This window comes from Acomys minous (genome assembly GCF_964271855.1).
Source record: "Acomys minous genome assembly, chromosome: 5".
Classification (NCBI taxonomy): domain Eukaryota; kingdom Metazoa; phylum Chordata; class Mammalia; order Rodentia; family Muridae; genus Acomys; species Acomys minous.
Window position 1 is genome coordinate 12,338,853 of NC_140494.1, and position 27,598 is coordinate 12,366,450.

The window sequence follows — 27,598 nt, forward strand, 5'->3', positions numbered from 1 at the left end:
CAAGTAATGTTCTCTCAGTGACACACAGCAAACACATGGGTACTTCCACCTCAACTAGGATTAACCATGGAAGATACTGGGTCAGCAAGAGCTACTTCTCCATCAAAAGATGTCCTAAGGGAGGTCAACGAGGGAAGAAAGCTAATGCAGGAGAAAATGATAAACCTTAAGTTTTAAAGTAAACTATCTAGAACAGACCTTTTATGCCAACTTTTCAGAAGACAATGCATAGTTTGTCTCTCCATTGCTGTTTCCCGACTACATCAGCCATGAACTTACTCTAATTGCTAAAGCAAAAAACAAAAACAAAAACTCAACTTCTAACTGGGCATGGTAGCATGTGCATTTAATTCTAGCACTTGAGAGGCACAGGCAAGCAGATGTCTCTGAGTTCGAGGCCAGCCTGATCTACACAGTGTTGTCAGGCCTGAGAGCAGTCTCCAGTCTGTAGTACTGAACATCGAGGACTACTTGGCACTGGCTCTGCCCTCCCCTCTTGCACAGCATGGTCTCCTGCTGATCCTCGCAGCTCTCTTCATGCCCTCAGCCTCTTTATGTTGGCTATGTCATAGGGTACCCTAGCTGTTGGTGTGCCCACAATTCTCTCCTCAGCACTCAGGGTACCACCCACTCAGGCTAACACTGATGAGTTTAGGACACCTAGATGCAGTGTGTCAACAACACTTCCAATTTTAGATTTGTGGGCACTTCCATCTGCGTGTATTTTATCATGTCTGCTCCTACATTTTCCTTCGAGTAGACTATGAACATCTTATGGGCAAGGACTGTCAGAAACCATTTCTCTGTCACTTTTATATTTTTTCCCCAGGTCCTAACTTAGGCTAACTACAATGGCTGGGCTGTCGGCGAGGGGGACTGCAGGTGTGCGCAGACAGCGCTACTTGCTCATTTTACCTTAGCGATGCAGCTAGCTAAGTTATCTGGCTTTTCATGGGAACTGTGGGAACGGGACTGCTTGAATACTGCCTGTGTGCTTCCCTATGGAAGGGCATAGGCCTGGTGTCTCTTTATAAGTCTCATGTTCCTATTATTCTCACACAAAAAAATTTTTTAAAAAAAGAGGTGCATAACTATGTTCAAGTCTTGCAGCTGTAGAACATGGTACCAGCCAATAAATGTTATGACCATTAAAGGAGAAATAAATAAGAAGACCAACTCTTGCTAACAAAGTATTGACAATCTTTTACATCAAAACCAAGAAATTTCCCATGCTGAGGTGATACAAAGGGAGAAAGGGGGAAATGGGGAGGGAAGTTTAGGTGGGAAAGGGGGACGGGTTAAAACAGAGAGGAGGGGACAACCAGTACTCAGGGTGTTTGTAAGGGCCATAAAGAAAGCTGCTGTTTTATAATCCCCTCCCTGCTTTCTTAGACTTGGGAGGTGCTATGTAGGCTACTGGGGGAGAAGAGTCCCCAGCAGGCTGACCCTGCTGTGACCCTGCAAGCTACTGTAATGACGAGCTAGCGGATATGCCCATGAGTGCACTAGTGGCACGGGCACTGAGGGGAAGTCCTAGCTTACATCTCCAGGACACAATCCATCACTGAGCTTGAGAGGGCAGGAGCTCAAGGCGGGAATCACGAAAGCTGCTTGCTGACTGGCTTTGTGGTGTATATAGCCTAGGACTACCACCTGAGGAACGGGATGGACCCTCCTACATCAATTAACACTCAAGCAGTCCCTCAGAGACATGCTCACAGGCCATGCTATCCAATTCCTCAACTAAGGCTCCTCTCAGTTAACTCTGGATTGTGTCAAGTTGACCACTAAAGCTAACCAAATCAAGGGTAATCAACTACTTTCTCATTGGATTTCTGGGCCACTTCACAGAGGAAGTGCATGCCTGGTTAAGTAAATCTAACTGAGAATCCACAGCTGGGGGCTCACTCACCCCAGGGGTGAACCTACTATTACTTTACTAAATGGACACAGTATCAAACTGCCTTTTAAATGTACATCTCTATGCCCACAGATGAGTGCAGCTTTCAGTTCTCATCAGAGAGGCTTCTTTGTGTAATAGACAGCTATTAACACAGAAACTCACTATTGGTCATTCAAATACAAGGGAAAAGTGAGGCGTGCTCTACCATGAATGGGCTATCTATATTAAACCTCTTCTCCTCCAAGGCTCATGAACACTGTGGAAGTTGGGACCAAAAGGCTGTGAGAGCCAGAGGTCAAGGAGGATCAGGGTAAAACAGTGTCTTCTGGGTGTAACCAGAACCAATGTGCTCAGGAGCTCATGGCAGCTGTGGCTGCTTGCATGCTACCCAGCCAGTCAGCACTCCAGCATGGAGGAGGGAGCGACTGACAGATGATGGAGGCTGGGAGAGGAGGAGCCAAGTTTCCTTTAGCAGTGAGATCCCTGGTAAGGTGGACATGTTCTACTATGGCTGCACGTCCGTGTGCATATGGGCAGCACAAACTGGACTTGGTGGGAAAGAAAACTAAGTGAGTTGGGAGCAGGAATAAGAGGTGCAGAGTGAATCTGGGAGGAGTTAGGAGGAGAAATAGGGATGGATATGATCAAAAATTTGTATACATGCATGAAATTCTCAAAGAATTATTAAAAATATATTAGAAAGTAAAATATTATTATGATATATGAGCAAAATGCTAGCTAAAATTAAATTTATATGAAACATAAATACAAAAATATAATATTTAGCCAGGCTCAATGGTGCACACTTGTAATCCCAGCACTCAGAGAGGCAGAGGCAGGTGGATCTCTGTGAATTCAAGTCCAGCCTGGTCTACAAAGCGAGTCCAGGACAGCCAAGGCTACACAGAGAAACCCTGTCTTGAAAAACCAAAAAAGAGAAGAAGAAGAAGGAGGAGGAGGAGGAGGAGGAGGAGAAGAAGAATCTGAGATTTACAGTAAATTTATAGAGCACATAAAAACTATTCATACTTACTTCTTTATATTCACTTACTCAAGTATTTATTAAGTAGCTGCTATGAGTCAAAAATTGTTACAGGTATTTAGTTTATAGGAATAAGTCAAACAAAATAAATTCCAGACCACAAAGAGTTTCTATTCTAGAAGAAATAGCAAATAACACCCAAATTATATAAAACACTTGAGTACTCGGTATTGAACGACAATAAAGAGTGCTAGCAGGTAACATGATGAGCAGAGCAGTTGCAGATGACACGAGAAAGGAGAATCTGAGGGAAGACGTGAGAGAGGTGAGCAATGTGCTCTTCTAAAAGCCAGGCCTCAAGATTTCCAGGAAGAAACAGCCAGTGCAAAGGTACAGAGGTGGGAGCAAGGCCACGTGTGGAAAGCAGCAAGGTGAGGAGGGGGCATAAGGGGAGGGGAAGGGGGGGGAGGAAAAGGGAGAATAGTCAGAGAAATCAAAGAAAACATGAGTTGAACTCAACGTTCTCACAAAGAGAACAAACACTTTGTTATTTCAGCTCTCTAAAAAAGCAAGCCCCTTTCTATTTATATGGATTTTTAAAAAAATAAACCTACTCAAAGAGTAAATATAGATACTTACTCTGTCATATTTAGCAACTATTTCAGCTCGTTCCTGAGCAAGTTTGAGCGCTACATCCTGGTCGGAATCTGTGGAGAGACCAAATTGAGATGGGCTGTTAGCCTGAGGACAACAAAGTTAGTCATAAAACTAATAAAACATAAAAGCAATACGGCCTACATTGAAAAAGTAATAAGATAAAAATGATGAGTTAGGTGCAGCTTTAGAACACCAACTGATCTATCACTTCATTACTATGTATAAATTCAAAGACTGTAAACTTATTAGTACAGCAAATACTTCACAACATCACAAACCTACACCCTTGTTGTGATCTTAGTTTCAGGGAGAACACACACACACACACACACACACACACACACACACACACACACCTCCCATGCTCATGTTTGACTGTCTGGTCTTGAGCTGGTTGTGCTCTTTGGGGACAGAGAGGCTTGACTGGCAGGTGGGGGCGGGGACACAGGGACAGGCCTTGATCAGAGCTCAGCCTAGCCCTTCTCTCTGCTTTCTGGATTAGTACCATTTGAGAGGGCTCTGCAACATGATCTTGCCACGCTGCCTTCCGGGCCATTCCCCTGAAACCATAAGCCAAAATAAACATGCTTCCCCTCGTGCTGTTTCTGTTAAGTCAAGTATTTGGCCTCCGTGACAAGGAAAGAAACTAATATAGCACTCAAGAATCAACTTAGAATTTAAAATTTCATAGACATAGGACCTGGAAACAGAAATGGAATATTCTTAAGTTTTCAGATCAAAAGGAAAAGGGAGGATGAACTGGGAAGTAAGAGGCAAGGCAATACACTGGCAGAGGGAGGGAGAAAGGATGAACAGCATTAAGGATGCTGAAAGCCAAAGGAAACAAAATATTATTTTAATATTTTAAATATTAAAATGTATTTTAAAACATTATTTTATATTTAAAATAAAATATGTATAAGTTGTCCTAGTTTGCTTTCTGTTGCTGTGATAAAACATTCTGACCCAGAACAACTTGAGGAGTATGCTGGCTAGGTGTTTTGTTTCCTTGTCTGTCAACTTGACACAAACTACAGATAAAGAGGAAGTCTCAGGCAGGTGGTGGTAGCAGCGCATGCCTTTAATCCCAGCACTCAGGAGGCAGAGGCAGGTGGATCTCTGAGTTTGAGGCCAGCCTGGTCTACAGAGAGAGTTCCAGGGCAGTCAGGGTTACAGAGAGAAGCCTTGTCTTGAAAAACAAACACAAACAAAAACAAACAAAGTAAATCTGAAGTGAGAAACAGTGCCTCCAATTTAGATAGATAGATAGATAGATAGATAGATAGATAGATAGATAGATAGACAGATAGATAATAGACAGACAGACAGACAGACAGACATTCCAAGAACCATAATAAAAGTAAAGGACAAATTGGAGATTGTGTAAAAGGCATTACCAATCAAGGAGAAAAAGACAACACTATTCAAATAAAAAGGACAGGCAAATATCAGGAGCAAGAAATGACAGCACCACACCAGCCATAGTGTGCTACACACTGCACTGAGCTCTTTAACAGGCCTTGCCACAAATTCTCACAGCACTGTCGGACAAGTCCCATCATTAGCCCTGTACCAGTCATAACCAATCATACATGAGGCTTAGCAATATCAAACAGATGGCTCAATGACACAAAGCTAGTAAAAAGCAAAGCTCAAAATCAAAACCAGACAGTCTTGACTGTACAGCTGACAACTTTAACCACTACTTCATAAAACTGATTCAAAACACACACACAAAAAAAGATGACAGAAAGAACACACATATCCACTTTTCCCTACAATCCTATTGCTATGACAATTTAGGGACTCTTGAAACTTCTTCCTTAAAGGCCTAGCATTAGCTTGGTTAGGAATTGTCCTTCAGAGAAGTGTGAGAGCTTGGTTCCTAGCTGAGCACATTCTGAGATGTGAAAGGCTCATGAGGGCATTAACCTCTCCCAAGGATTACTGCACTGATGAGTTCACAGCTGAATGGGATTTTAGGAGGTGGGGCCTACTTGAAGGAAACAGGTCACTAGGCATGCTCTTGAAGGGTCTATCTTGTCCCAGGACCCTTTCACTTGCTCTTTCTCTCTCTGCTCCAACATATACTTCAACCATGATGTTCTACCTTGCCGCAAGACCACGACAGTGGAGCCAGCCAACCAGAGACTGAGATGCAAAACACCAAGCCAAAATAAATGCTCCTTTGGAGTTGTTTATCAGGGGCACTTTCTCACATTGATAGAGGTAGGGGGGTAGCTAAACAGAAGATCCACAGGGCCTGGGTGTGGCAGAGGCGAGGGCAGGGCAGTGAACCAAACCCTCACTCACCAGAGTAGAAAAACAACACTTTAAAACTGAGGAAGTAGGAAGCAGTATTGTGTATGTATGGCATGTTACCCTAGCACATGGAAGTAAACAGAGAACAAAATCAGTCAAGGCAATTCAGAGTGGTTACTCCAACTGAGGATGCAGTGTGCAAGCAAAGCAAGTATTACACACTGATGCATCATGACACTGATGCACAGCTCTAAGGAAAAGAAAACCTAAGTCCATGAGGTTAGAGAGATGGCCCAGTGCTTAGGAGCACTTGTGGCTCTGCAACAACTGAACCCATGATGATGAACACGCTTGCTCAAAACCATCTATAACTTCAGTTCCTAGGGAGCCAACCCCCTTCCTCAGGCATCAGGAGGTCATAATGCACTTACATGCCCGCAGACAAAACACTCAGACACATAAATAAAAATCTAAATCTAAGCTTACAACAAAAAACTAGAAGGGAGGCAGGGGGAATCAGCTCAAAAATTACATAGATAAATGTTTTTTTTAAAGGTCGTAAAATGATAATCACTTTGCTTTCTTAGACTCAACAACAAAACAAGTACTGATCATACTGACAAAAGCCTGAGGTCATTTGCAGTTCAGGGCCTTAAAACTAAATATACAAATGTACAAAAGCTTTCTGGAAAGTAATTGGATAGTATGTGTTGGAAATCTTACAAAGAGAGAAACATGGCCTTTACCCGACATTCTATCTCTAGGGATTTAAATCAGTAAAAAAAAGTACAAGTTATTCATAATAGTAACACATACACACACACACACACACACACACACACACACACACACACACACAGCAAAATAGGAAATAGGAACTGGTAGATTTGGTTAAAGTTCTTTTCATCAGGAAAACAAATGTTTCTTTCACATTTCTCAAAGTACACATGTTAACAAGCACTCTTTCAGTGCCAAGTGTCCACAGTAAGTAAGCACACTAGTTGTTCGTCAGAAGTCTACAATAAACTCATGCAAACAGAAGTCTGAGATAAGCATCCACGTACCATCCATCATCCTGTTTCCCCTCTGACGTCCAGCCTTGAAACACTATAGTCATAGCTCCACTGAGGGGGAAGAAAGTGAGTGCACAGAAATTAAACTCAAGCTAGGAAAGCTGATGACCTACTAAGCTCCAGGATGCTATCAGTGCTGCTAAACTCTTCCTTCCACATCGACAGATGAACGCTTTCCTCAGGCATCTTTTACAGCACACCTTTATTGCACTACCAGTCCCAGGAGTGCAAACACAGTTCTGACACGAGAAGGAAAAGTCTTAAGTGTAAAAGAAAGAACGGAAGCACTGTGGGTGGGGACTGAAATATCAATAATCCAAGAAAACGTCAACAAGCTACTCTTTAGGAACCTTTACTCAGATCACTGTCAGACTATAGAACTCGACAAGGAAAACTCAATTGTCTAATGGAGATCATTCTGGAATTAAGTGAAACTGAATCTTGAGAGAATAATCTTTATTTAACATGATCAAAGCAGCAAATAAATAGTAAGTTTTGAATAAGTAATAAGTAGACAAATAAGTAAGTTTTAAGAATTCCCCTATAAATGTCCTACCCTTGTGTGTCTCTCTGGGGAAAATTTATTAACATTACTAAATGTATTCTAGAAAGAAAGTAGATTAAAGTCTCAACTAACCTTATACATTATAGCCATATATGCTTCTTTAAGAGACTGGAGGAAAAACTGGTTTTTCTACTGCTGAATTTGCTGACACTCGTAAATTCACACTGCATGGATCTACAGCATGGACAATATACTTAAACTGTGCTTCCTGTTTTCCTGTATTAGTAGATAAGCTCATGGCATATACTAGATTGCTTACTTAAAGTTTTCATTGTGAGAATAATCTGCCTCAAAACTTTGACCACAAAAAACAACAATAGCCACCGAGTGTCTGTGCAAGTATGCAGACGTTTGGGCAACTAGTAAACAGGGACACCTGTGCTTCATGCCACATGACATCAGTAAATAACAATTCAAACATGGTGTTATCATATTATTGACACTATAACTTTATGTTCCACTTTCATGATGAATCCAAAATATTATATGATTAAGTACAATTCAATGTGGCTTTTTAAGAATGTACGTAAAGAAAAACTCCCTATCCTTAAAAATAAAACCACGTGGAGAAATATGAGAAATGACTATTTTAAACAGCATCCTTACCTTTCTAATATATGAGTTTAATACTCAAGTATATGGGAAACTATCTCTAGGTACAAAATTATGGAAGAAAATGACAACTGTAGTTTTTCCAGAAGCACTTTAAAAATTTGACACTATGATGTCTAAATCATTTAAATCCCCCTAATCTTTTATGAATAAATATCCCCTTGAACTACATTCTTTAAAAACACACATTATAACACTTCTAAATCGCCAGCTCAATCCCAGTCTGCTGTCACTGTGAATACTTAGGCGCATGTAACAACATCAGCTTTAAAAGCACTTTTCCCTTCCTTAGACATACAGGCTGGCCTTGGAGGCTAGCCGCTGTTTCAGTCCTCACAGAACACTCATCTACTCCAAGGTCTCATTTCTATGTGAAGAGTGTCAGGTGGTACCTCAGACACTCTGTAGCGACAGAAACAAAAGACGGGTGCGGCTCTTAAACTGTGAAACAGCACAAGAAGCTTGAGATGCATTCTTTCTTTTTCAGAATGGGAGAAGGCCTTGCTGTGGTTACATGGACTCTGGACACTCAAACAAAGATGATATTTGTTGAGAGGAAAAACACGTCTTTCAGGCTGAATCCCAACTAGGAGCCACAACAGCCTACACCCAACATTCCATCTCCAGGCAAACAGGGGCTCTACACAAGTGAACTCACATGCCACTGTTACACTTCAAATTCGCTGCATTCTTAGTACTTTCAACAGAAGCTGTCATGGACCGCACGCGCGCGCGCGCGCACACACACACACACACACACACACACACACACACACATTTTATATTTTAGCATAATTTTTAATGTGAGAAGGCAAGGCCCTGATTCATACTATAAATACATACTAAGGTAGTGCTCCTGGGAACTTTGAAACAGAAATCAAAGTTCATTATACTTTTGGGGGGGAAGGAAACATACACTGCAGCAGCAGCACTAGTGCGGAGGCCAGAGGGTAACTTGTAGGAGTTGGTTCACTTCTTCCATCATGGGAGTTCCAGGGACTGAACTTAGGTCATTGGCTGGACCTGGATGCGGGCAAGCCTCTTTACCTGCTGAGCCATTTTGCTAGCCCGGGTCTTAAACATTTTTAATAAACCACATACTTGTCATGAAAATTTTATTCTCTTTTATCTATTTCCCCTTATTATTGATCATTTAAATGCACAGAGATCTATAATTTGGAAAACATTCTGCATAAGTTAACAGCCCTGATACTTTTTGTGTGTGCCTGGGAACAGTAAGTGCCCTGAACTAGACAGTCATGAATTAAGTTAAAGCTCCACTTGCAGGGATAATAACCAACAACAAAGGACCTGAGAAACACAGAGGGGGGGGGGAGGGAAAAAGATAATAACCAACAATAAAGGACCTGAGAAACACAGAGGGGGGGAAGGAAAAAGTCAAGTCACACACTAAGGAAAGTGAATTAGACTGGCACCAGCTCCTCATCAGCTAGAAGATAATCACGCACAATTTTCAAAGTCCTGAGAAAGAATACCATGAACTTGGAAGTTTAAGCCACAAATGAGAAAAATAAATGTTTTTAGACATTACAAAGTCACAAGATGAGATAAGTTGAAGAATATTTTCCCACCAAACAACTGAGGATTCACAGCCTAATTCCTGATCTGTGGGTCTGCACATGTGATTAACTTAGGGATGCTGAGGAGTCTAACCACAGCTGCACAAGAAGCTGGAGCGCAGCCACCGCCCAGCGGGGAGGAAAGGACACCTACCTATCTCCCCAGCAGCTCCAGAAGGAATCAAGCTTACTGACCCAGAAAACGGATTTTGGGTGTCTGACTTCTAGAACTATGAGAGAATAAATCTGCATTGTTTAAGCCATGTGACAATTTGTTTGTTTCAGCCACATAAATATACAAATCTTCAAAGTTTGCTACCTCTATAATGCTTCTTTGAAAAGCAATTTGAAGGTACACTACAGAAAAACAATACAAAACAAAATAACAAAAGCACTGTCTCTGTCAAACTGTAGTCAAGACTTTGAACTTCCTGTTCCATGAACCTTTGAACCTTGGTCCTAGTCTTCATCCAGTTTCAGGCTCTCTAGCCCAACTGTAGCAAGAATCCTGCAAACTCAGTTTGGTGCAAATCCTTCACCTAGATAGCTGACCATCCTGGCCTGCCTTCAGCAAGAATCCTGTTATATCTGTCTCTTAGTCACTTTCTAGCCACTGACACTGCCTCATCCCCATCACATATTAGTTAATACAGATAAATCCTTACTGTATTTGGAATTGAGCTAAATCTAGATTCTCTTCCCATAGTGATAACCTTGACATTGGTTTTTAAAGTCCTAAACAAAATATTCCTTCTCTTTTAAAACAAGTATAGATTAAGTCTCTTTCTACAGAATGAAAAACAGAAGGAAACCCAGGATCCAAGAAATAACAGACATTTCCCTATGCCACTGAGCAACCTGTCTACGTAAGAATGGGGACTACAAGACACTTCCATGGTGCGGATCACACCCAAGTTATCTTGCGTACCATCAGTGTGATGTTGTAAAGAAAGTGACAGACTACAAGAGCCCTCCAAACAGGCAAATATTACAAAAGGGTATGGTCAATATATGAAGAAAAATACAAAGAGATATAGCATTGACCCTGATGGCACATGAGGTCAATTCATATGACCTTGACACCTGCAAGATTAGGATATTTCCTCTACATACTTTACCACATTATCTGAGAGGATGCCATTATTGTAATTATACAAAATTGTGTTGCCTAATAATATTCAGAACACATTGTAGGCATCCAAAGTAAACTTTGATGTGCACACATACACAACCCACTCAAAACTGAAGCCCCCTTCCTACAAGCAACTAACAATATCAAAACTTTCCCTATAGTATACAATATGCATGTTTTATACACATACATATTGTATTATTACTTATGTGTGCATGTTTGTATGAGTGAACACTTGTCCACAGGGGCCAAAGACAGTGTCCGATGCCCTGGAGCTGGAGTTATGGTTGTGACCTGCCCAACATGGATGTTCTGGAAGAGCAGCAAGAGATCTTCACTGCAAGGTCATTACCACCCCCATCCCCTCTGCCAGTGCTGGACATTTCATGTTCTCTTTTCTGTTAAAATAAACCAGAAGCATCCTTAAGAAATGTGACACTTGACTCTTTTTTACCTACCAATACACCTTGGTGGTGGTACAGACCTACAACCTATGAGCCCACCAGGCTGGGTTCCTATGGGCTTGGCAGCCAACAAAAGGGAAGAGGCAGAAGCACTTAGGCTCACGCAGATGCTAATTTCCATGTTGCAAACTGTGCCTCTATGGTGGCCAAGCTACCAACATGGTACCACTGAATGCAGAGTGCAGGCTGGCTCCAGTACACTGGTGAAACTGTCTCAACCTTTTCACAGCTGTTAAGAATTTTAATGGATTCATATAATTTAGTCAGCCAGTCCTCCCTTGGGAATGTGAACTGGGAGAACTCAAGAATGAATCAATGGGTGATGACGAAAGGCAAGGTGAAAACAGAGGAGGTGGAAACTTCTAGTAAGCAGAGCAGAGTGGCTGCGGAGGTGGGTGGGGGTGGGGGCGTCTTCCAAAATCCAAAGCAGAGTAGAGTCACCATCAGAGGCCTCGCAGCCTAAGGGGAGGAGGACGGCCTGGCCTGCAGCTGCTATATGTTTCAGTTCCTGAGAACTTTGATTTTTCAATTCAATATAATGCCCTCGCAAACAATGCAAATAACCTGTTTTGCTTATCCCGAGACCTCCTTGAGTCCATCTTATCTTTCTACCAAAATCAACGATGCCTGTACATAATGGTTTTAGTTACTTATGATTGCTTTCTGATTGGATCATGAACCAAGCTACATCAAAAATAGATGGGGGGGCGGGGCAAGAGAAATGGCTCAACAGTTAAGAACACTTGCTGCTCTTGCAGTGGACTTGGCTTCAGTTCCCAGCCATGCACACAGTAGATCACAACCAAACATAACTGCAGTTCCAGGGGATTAACCGCCCTCTACTGATCTCTGCAGGCACACACATGAGGAACACACACACACATACATACATAATACAATAATACTCATAAAACAAAAATGAATAAATCTTTAAAACTATTTTTAAATGTTTAAATGCTGAGATCTTAATGTGGTCACCCTGTGTTTAAGATGGCAGCATTCAGCCGGGCGTGGTGGCGCACGCCTTTAATCCCAGCACTCGGGAGGCAGAGGCAGGCGGATCGCTGTGAGTTCGAGGCCAGCCTGGTCTACAAAGTCAGTCCAGGACAGCCAAGGCTACACAGAGAAACCCTGTCTCGAAAAACAAAACAAAAAAAACAAAAAAAAAAAAAAAAAAAAAAAAAGATGGCAGCATTCACTTTCCCGGGCTCTAAATCCAAAGCCGGCCGCTCAAGTAAAACTAAATAGGTTACAATCACAGTGCAGCTGAAAACAAACCAGGACAAAAGACCCTGATGGTGACCCACTTTGATTGGTGGCTCAGTGCAAAATGAAATGAATATGGGTACTTACACATACATACCACCCAGATGGCTTATCTGAAACAGCATCCAGGTCTCCCTCCGCCAGGGCACCAGCAAGCAGGCGGTCCTCTAAGAAGCCGTCCCTGGCCCAATGTGTCCTGCCGTCACTCCCCTGCACTGCCACGTCATGCACATCGCTGCAGCCCCACTGCTATACCACTGAACTGCTAGCTCCACACTACACAAATGCCTCCAAAAATGTGCAACCTTAGGAAGAAACTCTTACCTCTTTCTTTCTCAACTCACATGTTAATCTTTTAAAAAAAAAATCACTTGGCTTTTGACCCTCTCTCACTTATGTTCACTCTGGAACAACAACAAAAGATTGTAATCAAAGTTACAATTATAAAAATAGTACAAGTAATCATGGAAAGGTAAGAATGCCAGAGAATGCTGGATATACAAAAAGACAGTGTCAAAAACCCTAAAGTCGGAGTTCCAAAGTGGCAGCACCCATCGCACACCGCTTCCGACCAGCAGGACAGCCAGGCCGGCACAGCGACCTGAAGACCAAACTGAGATCCACAAAACACCAGTGCTGCTGCTTCCCAGAACAAACAAACCAGACACCGACACTGATCAGACCTGACAGGATTCATTCCTCTCAGCATGCTGGACACTGACATCCTGCATCCTTCAAGTTCCAGCACCAAGTGCTTCAGTTGCTGTTCCTCATCAGAACAGGACAGCTCCCAGGATATCTTTGAAGAACTCTTCCAATCCCAATTGGTCCTGCATTTCAGACTGTCTCACACAGGACTCTAATTAAGCCTGGAATTTCTCAACATTTAGAAACTGGACCACAAATGTTATTCCTAGCTTGTTTAACCATTTCCCCAATATTTTTTCTCCCCCCTCCCCCCGACAAAGATATTATTCATCAGTCAGAAGGAACCTTAAGAGAATGATGCCCCATTTCCTTTAAGGGAGGTCGGGTAGGTTTTTGGTTGCTTTCTTGGGCTATAGAGGCTTATTTTCAAAGTTGGTTCCAAGTTATTATTGGTCTTAGAGAGAAAACAGGGTTGGACTCAGGGATGTCTCTCTTTTCCTTTATCTCCCATTCTTAGGTTTGGAGATGGGGGTTGAAAAGAAAGAAGGGGGAATATAGAAATATATGGGGAAGATAGAACAAAAAGTAGATTAATGAATCTACTCCTCAACTTAATGCCTCAATTGTCACTCACAAGGTTATTTTTAATACACTGGTATAGAATTTTGTATATAGATGCAAAATAAGTTTAATTTTAGATACAGTGATATAGAATTCAAATGTAAAATTATTCTTCACATTATATATTTCTACTCTAATACATGGTACTGTACCCATATAACTCAATTATAATACAAGGTTTACTTCCAATACTTTGAAAGTGCTATTGCAGGCTGTTTAGGATAAATAAGTTATACAAGTTAATTGTTAGTTGATTAAATCATGGTCATATCAATTACTAGTCTATTTTACCACAAGAATATAGATCTTAGGTGCAACAGACAGATATGATTCGATATAAAGATAAGGTAAAATAGTTAGATAAGGTCTTCAAAAATCTCAGAGACGTGCAGAATATGGTATTTTAAAATGTTTTTATTATTTTAAAGATTAACTGACAATGAGACAGGTTAACTCCTGCCATTACCCAGCCTACCTCAAAGAGGATGATGAGCATCAGTGAACCTCCTTATGGAGATGGCTTCAAATGTGGCAAACAAGCCACTGGGGAAAATGTCCTCATTTCTACCACAGACAGAATTCTGCCTAAAAAGGACAAGCTTGGATGCAGGCAGAGTTGACGACCAAACTCTGCCAAGACAGGGTAAGCAAGTCTTTAATAGTTCCTGCCTCACAAATATGTCTGTCAGAATATTGGGCCAGAAGGCTGAAGATAATGCTCCAACATTATAGAGAGTTTTGAGTGACTGTTCAGGTAGCAAACTATCTCTGTCACCTTCTCATTTAGAAAGCTACTAACCTGCACTCCCAGTATACTCAGGTAATCAATTTTATTCCTTCTTAAGTCTCTGATGGAGTTGAAGATCAGATAGTTTAGTTTCACAGTTAAGCTTAGTTGTTTAGGGGTTAAGATGTTTTTAGGTCTCAATAGATGTTTTAAGTTGATAATGACGAGATATGATAGATACTGATTTACATTCAGAATTCTTGATGCACCAAGATAGGAAAGATATTTTCTTCAAGGCTGCCAAATGCTAATAGCCAAGACACTAAGAATGTAACATTGATATAATACTTGATTGTGTCATGGTTCTTATTGCTATAGGTAGTTTATTGTATATACGTGTAATGATATAAATGTATATGTAAAAAAATTAATAAAATAAAAAAATAAATCCTAAAGTCCCCAGAAACAACCGGGTATCCTCCCAAAGAGCTACATGTTTGTTATATATATATATTATATTTCACATTCCTCTAGGTTAATATGCATTATCTCATATAATAAAAGCATACCAAATATGCCTAAATGCTTTAATATTAAGTTTTAACTGTCAGTGAATGTTTACCACTACATTAAAAATATTTAGATTACTATCAATATTATCATCGACCATTATACCATGCTTTAAATTGTTTTAAATATTTTTCATTGATTTTATAGAATATATATCTTCAAACAAATTTCAACTAGAAGTTCAAATGCTAAGGGCAAGCAGATGGTGAAGACAAGGGGAGCACTATTTTCTCCCTTCCCCAGCAGCGGTCTCAGCAGCAAGGCCAGGGCTCTCAGGGCAGCAAACAGGCTGCAGCTTCGGCTTCTTTCATATTTGCCACATTATTGCTTAATGTCTTTCCAATCCACTCTCAGCGGCCAGTCCCCACGAATATTGCCATAAAAATGAGTTACAGCTTTAACAATCCCTGAAACTGCTTCTATAACTTGCTTGCCAACATCTAGAAAGAAACAAAATAATTTCTTAAAGTTGTTATAAAAAAAAATTGCTGACAAGGACTCGCTTTAAGTGAAAATATTTCCCCCGATCAAACTAAATCAAAACGTCAACAGTAGGCTACCCTGCATTACACTGCCAGCGCTTTTGATCTTCAGATTTCCATATCTGGTGACTACAGAATGTTAAATGACACTTGTTCACACGTCTCTTCTAGTAACTATTATCTCCATGAACAAAAGACAGTATGACCTCCATGTTGGTCTCTCTGAAATCTATCAGTGCCTCATGTATTTGTTCCACTACAAAAAGTATGTTTCTGCTTTCTCTTATATATTTACTCCATTTCAAGATTCTGTCTGTAGCGGGTGTTTCCATTTTATGGACTCGAAGGTTTAGACAAGCAGTCACATCTTTCTTTAAAGTAGCACTTGTGATTATGTACAAGCCCTTCACAAAGTGGAGCGCCTGGGAAAGATGGTAGCTGCCCCTTGTCTGTTGTATGTATGCTCCATCTACTTCCTGGCATGCCCCCTCTCCTTTGTCTCGCTTCCACACAGGACTTCTCAGGCTCACTGTCTCCGCTGCAAGGCTCTACGCTCTGCAGGGCTTCCATCATCCCTCAAGTCCAGGGAAAGCCTTCAGCCAGGGCAACACCTGGGACCTTTCCCAACACCCCCTTCTCTCCACCTTCCAGGGCACAAAAGGATGTTGGAAGTCAAGGGTCTAAAAGAAGCAGGAGAGCAAGGCTGGCCTCTTAACCTCTCTGCCCCAGGCCGGCCTCAGCTCTGCTCGCCTCCCTGTTCAGAAAGGTGCCTGCCCCACAGGAAGGCTTGGGGGTGCCTGGCTGTTGAGTCACCAAGTGAAGCAGAATGAGGGTGCCTGCTGCAAACACAATGCCATGTCTTCAGTCAGCCAACAGAGAGTACTCTGTGCTTTACTTCTTAAGACAAAACTGAATCACAACTGACTCCCAGAAGCCTCAAAATTAGACTTAGTAACTCCTCCACACCATACAATGACTCACAGAGAAAAAGGAAACAAAATGATGCAATAATATTTAAACACCATTACTACTGATGAGAAACATAATTACTAACTGTTGAATATGAATGTAATTCCCACCTTTGGGGGCAGGGCTGAATGACACATTGCAACAGAAGATGTTTATGATACTTAGAACCAAGACAAGACATGAGTCACTTCACTCACCTTGCCTTGCCTACTGCTGCTGACAAACTCAAGATTATACCCTAACTGCTTTCCCAGCAAGATGATTGTCTTAATAGATGGCACAAGAGTAGTCTACAACAACTCCTTATTTGTGGGTGTTCTAGAAGCTGTTTACTGAGATACTGCCACGTGACAGATACTGTGCTAGGCACTTAACACACATAATCTCACTCCCTATAACAACCTACTTTGTTAGGTTTATGACTAAGTCTAGTTTTCATATGAGGAGACTGGAGGGGAGAAATTAAACAATTTAGGTCATGCAAGAATTAAGCCACAGAGCAGAACTGAAATCCAGGCTGTCTGCTTCAAAGCCATGCTTGGAACCACCTTGCACGTTTGCTCGTGTACGCCATGGCAATCTTATCACACCGCCTCCTCTCCTCCCTGGTCCTTACAATACTTTCCTTAGAAACAAATCTGAAACTCCCAATCCCCTCGCCTCGGTCTCCTGAACACTAGAATTATAGGCCTGTCCTACCGTGCCCAGCCTTTTCATCTATCAATGTTTACAGTTGTATTCTGGATTCCAGTAGCCTAATCTCACCAAAGTGTAAGTATACAAAATGGAGACTAAGGATTTTTTAAGGAATGCAAGAACAACATATTCATATTATTCTTTACTACAGCAACCATGTCTTTCTATTAAGTTTTAAGTTATAGGTTTTAGGATAAACACAGAAAATAACAAAAAGTTGCAAAACTTGGACAAATAATCACCTAATATACAAATAAATATTCTTTATACACTATGATTTTGATTGATACTAAATCAACTACCTTCACAATTAATTTTCACAATTACAGGAAGATGCTATTGAGTCTACTGTATTTATTCCCCCAGGACAATCAGAAAATAAGCATGTGCAGTTATAGTCAATACAATAAAAGTTTGTATTGAATTTGACCCTGTAATTATTTATATATATATATTTTTTTTTAAAAAGCAATTGGAACAGATTCTATTCACAAGGTGTTGTTGGTGTTGAGACAAGTCTCACAACATAGCCAAGCTGGCCTACGTCATGACTGTACCCCAGGCTGCCCTTGGACTCATGACCTTCCTACCTTAACCTCTCTGTACTAGGACTAAAGGCATGTGCCAGCACTCAAGACACAGACATAAGTCAAAAGGAATGCAAGGTAATTCACAGACTGCGTACCCCAATAGTGACTAATCTCAGACAGCTTAGAAAACATTTTCAACCGAATATTCTATTTTCTATTCTTTTAAAAATGGTATGTCAAAGCCAGGTTAAGGACACTTACACAAACTGCCTAGCACACCCAACTGTGAAGGGAGAACTAAGTGCACTGCAGACTTTGAAATGTGTACGCATTGGTCCCTGGTTCAAACCAGAGCATAGTGCTGCCAAAAATCAGCAGTCTGATAACAATGAATGGCAGAGAACAAAGCAAAGTATTCTTATCACCAAAAAAAGTCACCAAATTACTTTATTTTTAAGTGTCCTAGGGACTAGAAAGAGGGCGCAACAGTCAAAAGCACTGTCTGCTCGGACAGAGGACCAGGGTTCTGTTCCCGGTACCGACAGAGTGGCTCACAACTCTGTGTGACTACAGCCTCCAGGGAGTCCAATGCCCTTTTCTAGCCTTCAGGGCATGGCACACAGGTCTGCACTTACATATATGCAATCAAAAAATCAGACACATAAAATAAAAAATAAACTTTAAAGTTCCCTAAACTCAAGCATGGTATCTATACATTCTAATAAGACATAGCCATTTTAAGCACAACTCACTTAATAATTCTAAGCAACCTTATACATAAGCGTCTCAATATGTTTATGTGTTTACTGTGAAATAGCATTTCAGTCTATCACTACTATTATGCTAATAGCGTTGCTGTGTTTGGTGGTTTGTACGGTTTGTACACTAAGTAAGATGTAGTTTACATAACAGGTACCAAAAGTAATATACAAATGTGCTGGTCACTCATCAGGAGATCACATAAATTAAGTTAGCAATGAAAGGCCTGGCTCGCAGATAACAGCTACCAGGTGTTCTGCATAGTCTAAACCCTACATGTGTTATCTCATTTTAAATCCTTATGTAAGAACCATGAAGTAGGTATCATTATTGGTCATTAAACAGACTGGAACATTATTAGGTTAATTAACCTGCCAAGATCATACAGCTTTTAAGTTCTGGAGTGACATTCAGATCAAAGCAATAAGGCTTCAAGGTTTTCTAAACCTGTCACATGGTCTACGAATAAACTAAATGACAAGCAAACAAACCAAGGTTTAGCAAGAAAATTTATCAGCATAAGCTCTAAGTAACATTAAGTAAGGGCAAGAGGTAAGGAAATGCCCTTGAGCTGATGAGACAGAGGAGGGGAAACAAAATAACACTGCACAGAAAGACAAGGCCCCACGGGAAGAGGAGGGGAAACAAAATAACGCGACACAGAAAGACAAGGCCCCACAGGAAGAGCGGCTATTAGGATTAGCTCACACATTAGCTGAGCTTCAGGGCTGGTCAGTAACCAGATCCGCCTTGCTCAATAGCCAAACAGCCCCACTGCAGGTACACTTTACAGAAATAGTCAATTTGTCCATTTCAAATGAGAAAAGTGAAACTTGGAGGTAAAGCGTGTCTTAAGCTGTGTTAGCAGGAGCCTCAAGTTTAACTGGCATCTACAAGGTGTCAAGGAACACCACCACAACATTTAAACAGAAATGAGAACATGTCTGCCGACTTCCCAACTAATAAATGATATGCAACCAAAAAAATAGTACACAGTAACCAGGCAGTGAGCTGGTTGATTCCCTTGTCTCAAACCAACATGCTGTGGTTGTGTTTCTACACGCAGCTCTCCTCCTCTACTAGAGGAAAAGCTGTGCCGACTCCTCCCCACCACTGGGTCCACTAGACACTGAGGTACACGTTTCTAAGGTCTTGCTTCACTGGTATCACAACGCGCTAAAGAGTTTTAAGGTTACAAAATGGACTTCTGTAGAATCTGCTTGTTATAAGCAAGTATGCAAGCTTTTTCCACAGTTAAACTGAAGCAGCTTGGTATTATAATACTACATACAATAAAGCTTTATTTTAAAAAATATTTTACTAGTTACCAATTGCAAGTTTCTGGGCAGAATAGAAAGCTCCCACAAAGGGCCTTTGTACCCTATATTCTGTCTTTATATTCCAGTTAAAAGAATTCAATCCTACACTTATTTTGTTCAAACTCTTTTCAATATCTCTTTTGTATTTACATAGCACATACATTCTTTGGAGTAAAGATTTATTAATTCTGAAGATCAAACTTTAAAGGTAGTATTTTTAACATACCCACCACTGGCAACCTAAGATATATAAGTAATGTCCAAAGACTTTAGTATTTAGTATTTCCCCATAAAGCAAGGCGTAAGGCACAGGGCATGACTGCGCCGTCTCCCTGCTTCAGGGAAGGCCCAGCTGCTTCAGGCAGCACCATTTACTAAACTGCTATACAAACTTAACTCTGAATGTCAATATGAATAATTTAAAGGTAGGGCAGGAGCCTGGGGGCGGCTCAGTTAGTAAAGTACTTGCCCTGCCCAACCATGAAGCCTGAGTTTGATCCCCAGCACCCACATACACAATGCCGGGTGTGTTGGTGTGTGCTTGAAATCACCCCAGCACTGGAGAGACGGTGACAGGCTGATCCTGGGTCTGCTGGGAAGTCAGCCTAACTAAATCACTAAATCCTAAGTCCCAGTGAGGGACTGTCTAAAAAAACAAAGTGGATGGCTTCTGAAGAATACACTCAAGGCTATAGCTTCCAACCACACATGCACACCCTCATACTTGTGCAACACATACACACAACCAGAGTTGGCATAGAAAAACTCTTGTTACATGACTACTAAAATATAACTATTTTCCAACTGTCTGGTAAGAAACTTACACTATTGTACAGTATACATAATACTACTATATCTTTAGTAAATAACAAATCCTCATTTTGGTATTTAAAAATTTTTTAATCACATTTATTTATTTAAGTGTGCCGCTTATCACAGTGGGAGTATGAACATGGGAGGATAACCTGTGAGAGCCAGCTCTCTCCTTCTACCAAGCAGGTCCTGGGGATTGAACTCAGACCCTCACGCTTGGCAGCAAGCACCTCTCCCTGCTGAGCCATCTCACAGGCCCTATTCTTTGCATTTTTGTTGGTTACCAGCAGGATAGGAAATAAAGCTGTCAGTGCTTTATCCTAAGACAACTTTTGAAAAATAATCATTAAAATAGCTACAATATATTTAGTTGCATGCTTATTCAAGGCATGTATGCCACCTGTGTGCTTGGGCCATGCTGTGGGAGGAAGCCTGCCCAGAACAGCTAGAGGAGACAGACCACACCAGCAGGGAACGACAAAGCTCCAGACCCTTGACGGGAGGCAAGAGGAAGAACTGGCTCCAGCTGGGGAGGTGGGCGGGCCTAAGAGGGGACAATCTGATACTTGGCATCTTAACTCTCTGTGACAGTTTCTCTAGCGGGAACACTTATTCCTCAGTTGTATAGCCTTCCCTTCAGTCTTTAACTCTCCTTGCTGGATTTTTCTCAAGTCTGTTCATTCTTTTTCTTTGGCTAAGTCTTCAGATATGAGTCTTTGGCGCTCATCACATTCTTGGTATTTGAAGATTTTACACTTTACCAATTCCAACTGTGTAGCAACTCCTAAAGGCAGTATTAACAATGGGTATTTCCCGAGACACAGTGAATATAAAACCAAATGTAAAACTCAGTGAGTCGGCCTCGCTGCCCAGCTAGCTCCTGTCAAGGTAGCTTTGTTTTTCTCTACTTAGATGGGGTGGGGATTACCAAGGAAACAAAAAATGCCAATAGCCTCAGCAATTTTTTTTAAATTTAGAAATATTTCTTTTATGTGCATGTCTTGCCTGCATTTATGTCTGTGCTCCACATGCATACCTGGTACTCAGAGTTCAGAGGAGGACATCAGACTCCCTGGGACTCAAGTTAGAGGCAGTTGTAAGCCACTGTGTGGGTGCTAGGAGTCAAACTCCAGCCCACAGAGAACAAACGCTCTGAGCTATCCCCAGCCCCACTTAGGTGATTCTGACTGAGGGATTCACTGAGGCAACGCAGCACAACCTGTCAAGATTTGATCTACAGAAGTCATAAATCCCCAGGATTTTGTTTCACATTTTTATATGATATCTAACTTCTCCAGCACCTAACAATAAATCATCAACATATTGTGCAAAACAAAATAAGATGCCGCAAACAGCACAGGCTGTAACAAGACACACAGAATGCTCATGGGAATGAATACTACTTCTGAGAAAAGCACATGCGCGCAATTCTAGTTCCCACAGCACTCTCCTATCCTTTCTAACAGGCGTGTACTACAAAATACAAAGAATCTAGAAACTTAGGGCTCAGGAGTTGGCTTGCTATGCATGTGATAGTTGAGAACAGCAGATTACATCCATAATAACCCCAGGGCTTGGGACTAGGAGAAGAGGCAGGAGGGTGGGGGGGGGGGGGGGGAGAGAGAGAGAGAGAGAAAGAAAGAGAAAAAAGAAAAGGAAAAATGAAGATGAACAAAAATGCTGAAAAGTAAAGGACAATACCTGACATTACCATCTGGCCTACACACACACACACACACACACACAGTGTGCACCTACATACATACATGCACACAAGCATACACTACCCATGTATATCATGCACCTAAAGATGAGATATAAAAATATCACATTGACATTGTAATTTATATTTGTTAAAACTTTTACAAATACATTTTAATTTTTTAAACAATTATACGAAATAGAAAGTTAAACTTTCTCAACTTTCTTATGAGGCTTTACCAGAAAGCTATACAACAACTTTAAAGAAAAAAATTAAGTTTGCTATAGTAATCAAAATAATCCTGTCCTATCACTATGGATACCTAAAATTTCCACTGATAATAACTAGTAGCCACTCACATAAATGAATGAAAAGCAGATGAAGGATACAAAAGATGAGCTTTCTCTTGGAAAATGAAAAGGATTAAACTTTCCAACACATCATTTATTAATTCAAAAATTATGAGCATGATTTATCGCTGTATCTAACTACCACAAATACAGATATGGATTAAAAGCACAGGCCCTCCCTCTTGAGGGAACTGAGACTGTAGACACTGTCCCTTAATAAAACTAACAGCAAAGTTGCTTTATAAGCAACGCGTGACAAAAGCATTGCAATACTGGCAGGAACTCATCACTTGGACAGAGAGTCACAACGTGACAATGTAAAGGCAGAGTCCTCTGCAACTGGGCCAGCTGCTTCATGTATAGCCACCTCAGTGCTGGCTGGAAAGACAAGTACTCACACTCTGACCATGCTCCGTCACCCTCTTTCCTCACAGCATTCTGCCGTCACAACCGCATAATCATCCCTTGGAACAGAACTTAAGTATATACAAGAAAATAAGAGGGATGGGGATAAAACTTAAAGGTAAAGTGCTGGCCTAGCACTTGCCAGGCCCTGGGTCAGTCAAAAGCAAGAAGAAAGAAAAAGAAACAAGGAAAAAGTAAGAAAAGAAAGAAATCACTGTGGCCATTCAAGGAGAATGTGTGTAGGCACCATGCTAGGAAGGGGAATATAAGTCTCTTTGGAGCTTGTGGACCAGCTGCTCTATGCTGGCAAGCTCTAGGATCACAAAAGGCCTCGTCACAAAAAAATAAAAAATAAAAATAAAAAGGTGGACAGCAATTAGGTACAGTGTCTGACATTGACCTCTGGCTTCCACACACGCAAGCACCCTATAAGACAAAGTACAGTGTCATGCTGTGCTGGCTAGTTTTATGTCTACTTGACACAGCTAGAGTTATCTGGGAATAGGGAATCTCAATGAGAAAATAAAATGCCTCTACCCGCCCGGCCTGTGGACAAGACTGGCATATTTTCTGGACTGATGGGTGATGAGAGGGCCCCAGCTGGCTATGGGTAATGCCATCTTTGGGCTGGTGGCCCTGAGCGTTATAAGAAAGTAGGCTGAACAAGAAACAAGGAAGAAGCCAGTAAACAGCGTTCCTTCATGGTCTCTACACTAGTCACAACCTGTAGCACCTATCCCTAACCTCCCTGGATGATGGACTGGAGACTGTGAGCTGAAATGAACAAAGTGATGAGACCCTATTTCAAAACAAAGATTTACAGGACTGAGGACATATGCAGCTCCATGGTAGAGCACTTGTCAAGCCTGCATAAAGTCCTGGATTTAGTCACCAGTGTCACAAATAAAGAGAAGTGAGAATGGGGGGATAATGGCTCTTCATTGAGGAGACTGTCCAAAGTAACAACCCATTTATAGCAGCAATCTAAATTATTTTCAGTAAATATAAATAACTTGCAAATGCAACAAGGCAGACTAGAAATGATATAGATATCTACCAACCCAGCTATTAAAAACCATAAAGCAGGGGCTGGTGGTTCACTCACTGACTTGGAGTGCCCACTATCAAGCCTGTTGACCTGAGTTTGATCCCTGGGACTCATGGTAGAAAGAACTTATTACCTTATCCACAGTACATGCATTTATATACAAACACACTTACACACACACACACACACACACACACACACACACACACACATACACATACACACACACATACACACACACATACATACACACACACACACACACACACACACACACACACACACACTGATGGATGATGGATGGATGGATGGAATGAATAAAAATATTTTTAAATCTTGAGGCAAAATTATATGTACCAGCTAGGTGTGATGGCACATGCCCTTAATGAAAGCACTCAGAAAGTAGAGGCAAGTATTCTAAGAGTTTGAGGCCAGCCTGGTCTACAGAATGAGACCTGTCTTTTAAAAAATGAAACAAAAAGCTGAGCAGTGGTGGCACACACCTTTAATACTAGAATTCTGCAGAGGCAGGCAAATCTCTGAGTTTGAGGAAGGAGCAGGCTTAGACCAAAAGATTGTTTCCTGAGCCGTGGGGAAGGCTCAGTGGTGGAGAGCACACCCTGCCTTAACCCTGGCATGAGGTGGTGGGGGAGGAAGAGTGCGGAAGAAAGGGAGGGGGGGGGAGGGAGGGAGAGAGGAAGGGAGAGAGGGAGGGAGGGAAGGAGGAAGGGAGAGAAAGAGGGAAGGAGAGAAACTTCTTGAAAAAATGCTAAAGATTTAACAGAACATAAAGAACTGGGCCGTGGGCTGTGGGTAGGAGACTTGGCACAAGGCTGGCTCAGCTTTCTGACCAGGCATGCCTCTTTCTTCCTACTTGCTTTCTTTGTTGCTCTTAAATTTAAAAAAAAAAAAAAAAAAAAAAAAAAAAAAAAAAAGCAGTGATGCAAATGAAAAGACAGACACAATGACAAAGGCCATGGCTACCACTCTTCTCCCGTGATCAAAAGAAAACCTGGTTCTTCCACCAGGCCATTCAGGAAGGAGTATGGATGGAATGAACAGAAAAGAAAAAGAAAAAAATGACATTGCCTACATCACATCTTCTCAATATGTGAACAGAAGAGAAGGCCAGAGAAACAAACTCCATCACCCCCATGAAGAACAAAACAGAAAGGTCCCGTAAATGCTGACAGGACCATAGACTATGCTATCAAGGGCTGGTTCCAATACTTCAAACCTAGTGAAAGCTAAGTAACAGACCACACTGAAATGTTCCTGGTCAACTGACATAACTGAAACAAGCTGGAGTTGTTTGAAGTAGATGGCTTCAGGAATTTTACTTATTATGTTTTAGTAAATGCTTTTCAAGCATTAGGAAGATATGTCCTTTAAACTACTTTGCCCATGGAACTGATCTTGCCAACCAACCACGGTTTTGCCACCACCACCACCACCACCAAAAAAATCACTGCTTTTCAAGGTAAAGAATTAATATATACAAAAGGCTTTAATAGACTTGATTACAAACAAACACTACTATCCTTGTTAATAGTGCATTATTTTTACTACTTTTAATTGTGTGTATTTGAGTGTGTGTGCACATGTAAGCATGTATTCATATACCTGTGCAGGCCAGATGCCTTCCTCAGTGACTTGCCTACTGAACCTGGAGCCCACCGATTTGACTAGACTGGCTGTCAAGTTAGCGTCTTTCTGTCTGCCTTCCTGATTTGTGGGTGCTGGAGAGCTGAACCCAAGTCCTTGTGCTCACACAGCAAGTGTTATACCAACTGAGCCATCTCCCTAGCCTCTAAGTGACTGTTTAATAGAGTCAATCCAGTTCGGTCCTTCAGTTCAGAAATTAATGATCCACAGCTGACAAATTCGCAAATACCCTTATGTGGAAGGCAAGATACCTGGCCTCAACATGCTTACAACCAATGAATGTGCCCTTCCCCAAAGCACTTACTGTAAGACTGTCAAAACACACAACGGTCTATGGGCGACCATCAAGTTACTTTGAGAAAACTATTAAACAGTCGGTAACTTAATTGGAAGCTCCTTAGCTTAACTAAAGTTAGAACAAAACTTCAGTGTGAACACTCTGTTCTTTAAAAATGAAGAACAAGAGTCATTGGCTTTTCTTACAGGCCATGCATCAAGTCTGCCCATTTGCTCCAGAAATCAGAAGCGCAAACTGTTTGCACACAGCAAGTGCACAGGAATGCCAACAGAAACTGAAGCTATTTCCTTTAAACACTATCAAGCACTATAAATCTTCTGGAAAGTGTGGTTATCTGCTATTACAGCATGCTGTAGCAAAGGCCTTCCTGTGGAGTTATGTGTGGAACGCACGGATATCAGTCAACACTTGCAAACTTCAGGCCGCCCGAAATCTAAAGTGAAGAGTTTCACAACAGTCCGACCGTTCATTTACAAGCCATTTCTGTTCCAGAAAACTACATCTACCAAAAATTTTACTCCAGTTTTTATTTTGCTTTGTGCAGTTCAACAAAACTCTCAATAACTTCTCAGCTGCACTCTGATGTAGCCTGAGCAAGTCACAGCTCGCCAGGGCTTGAGTCTCTTCAATGTAAGAAAAAAAAAATGTCAGACAAGTGAACATTTACCCGAGCGTGCGCCAGGTTCTGGTGGAAGCATGTTATAATACTCCAATCGTATTTTCAAGCAGTCTACCTATCACATGTTAACTCAAACAACCCTACCTGTAGTTACAATCTTTATTAAGTTACACATGAGGAAAGAACACGCTCTCAAGTTTGCATGTGTCTCACACAACAGGTGGCAGAGCAAGATCTGAAGTTGGAATCCAGAATCCACTCATTAAGCTACAGCTACCTATTAATTATAAAATAATAATCTTGCCCAGCTCATAAAATTCCTGTGAAGCTCACATTTAGTCAGGCTCGTGGGAGATCTGAAAGTTTTTAAGTGCCCTGTAAATATAAGGTACTTATTACCAAAGTTTTAAGGGCATGATTAACTGATAACATTGACTATGGAGTTAGCTAAGTATGCAAAAAAAAAAAATTTTTTTTTTTTTTAGTTTGAAGGACTGGACTTTATAGCTCAGCTTCACATGAATGATGTCCCTGAAAAATCTCCTACTAGGAGGTCACTGAGCTTCTCCTCCAGTGTTTCCAGAGATGAAAATCTCACAAGCTTACAGGTCAGCCCATTCCAGCTTGAAAAGTCCCTGCTATTATTAGATATGTCTTCCTTTTTGTCCAAAACAAAATTAGGCCTTTTCACATGGCAGTCCTATAAATACAAACCACTGACATGGCCTCACTCTGTTCAACACATGACATTTACCAACGTCCCCTTTACTCTCCAAACTCAATGTGATACCCAAGAGGCGGTTTACGTGCGGCGAGCACTGAGATTTCCTGCGTCTACAAGCATCACCTTACCCTCAAGTTCTTGGTTGGCACAGTGATTT

At 41.3% G+C, this 27,598-nt stretch overlaps 1 protein-coding gene across 1 annotated transcript in view; it reads right to left on the bottom strand.

Moving 5' to 3' along the window:
- Positions 1 to 27,598, bottom strand: part of USP6NL (USP6 N-terminal like) — a 128,073-nt gene that overhangs the window by 50,025 nt on the left and 50,450 nt on the right. The window contains exon 3 of the mRNA XM_084783988.1: positions 3,525 to 3,592. Within this exon, the coding sequence (XP_084640114.1) occupies positions 3,525 to 3,592 (68 nt within the window). The remainder of the gene's footprint in view (positions 1 to 3,524; positions 3,593 to 27,598) is intronic.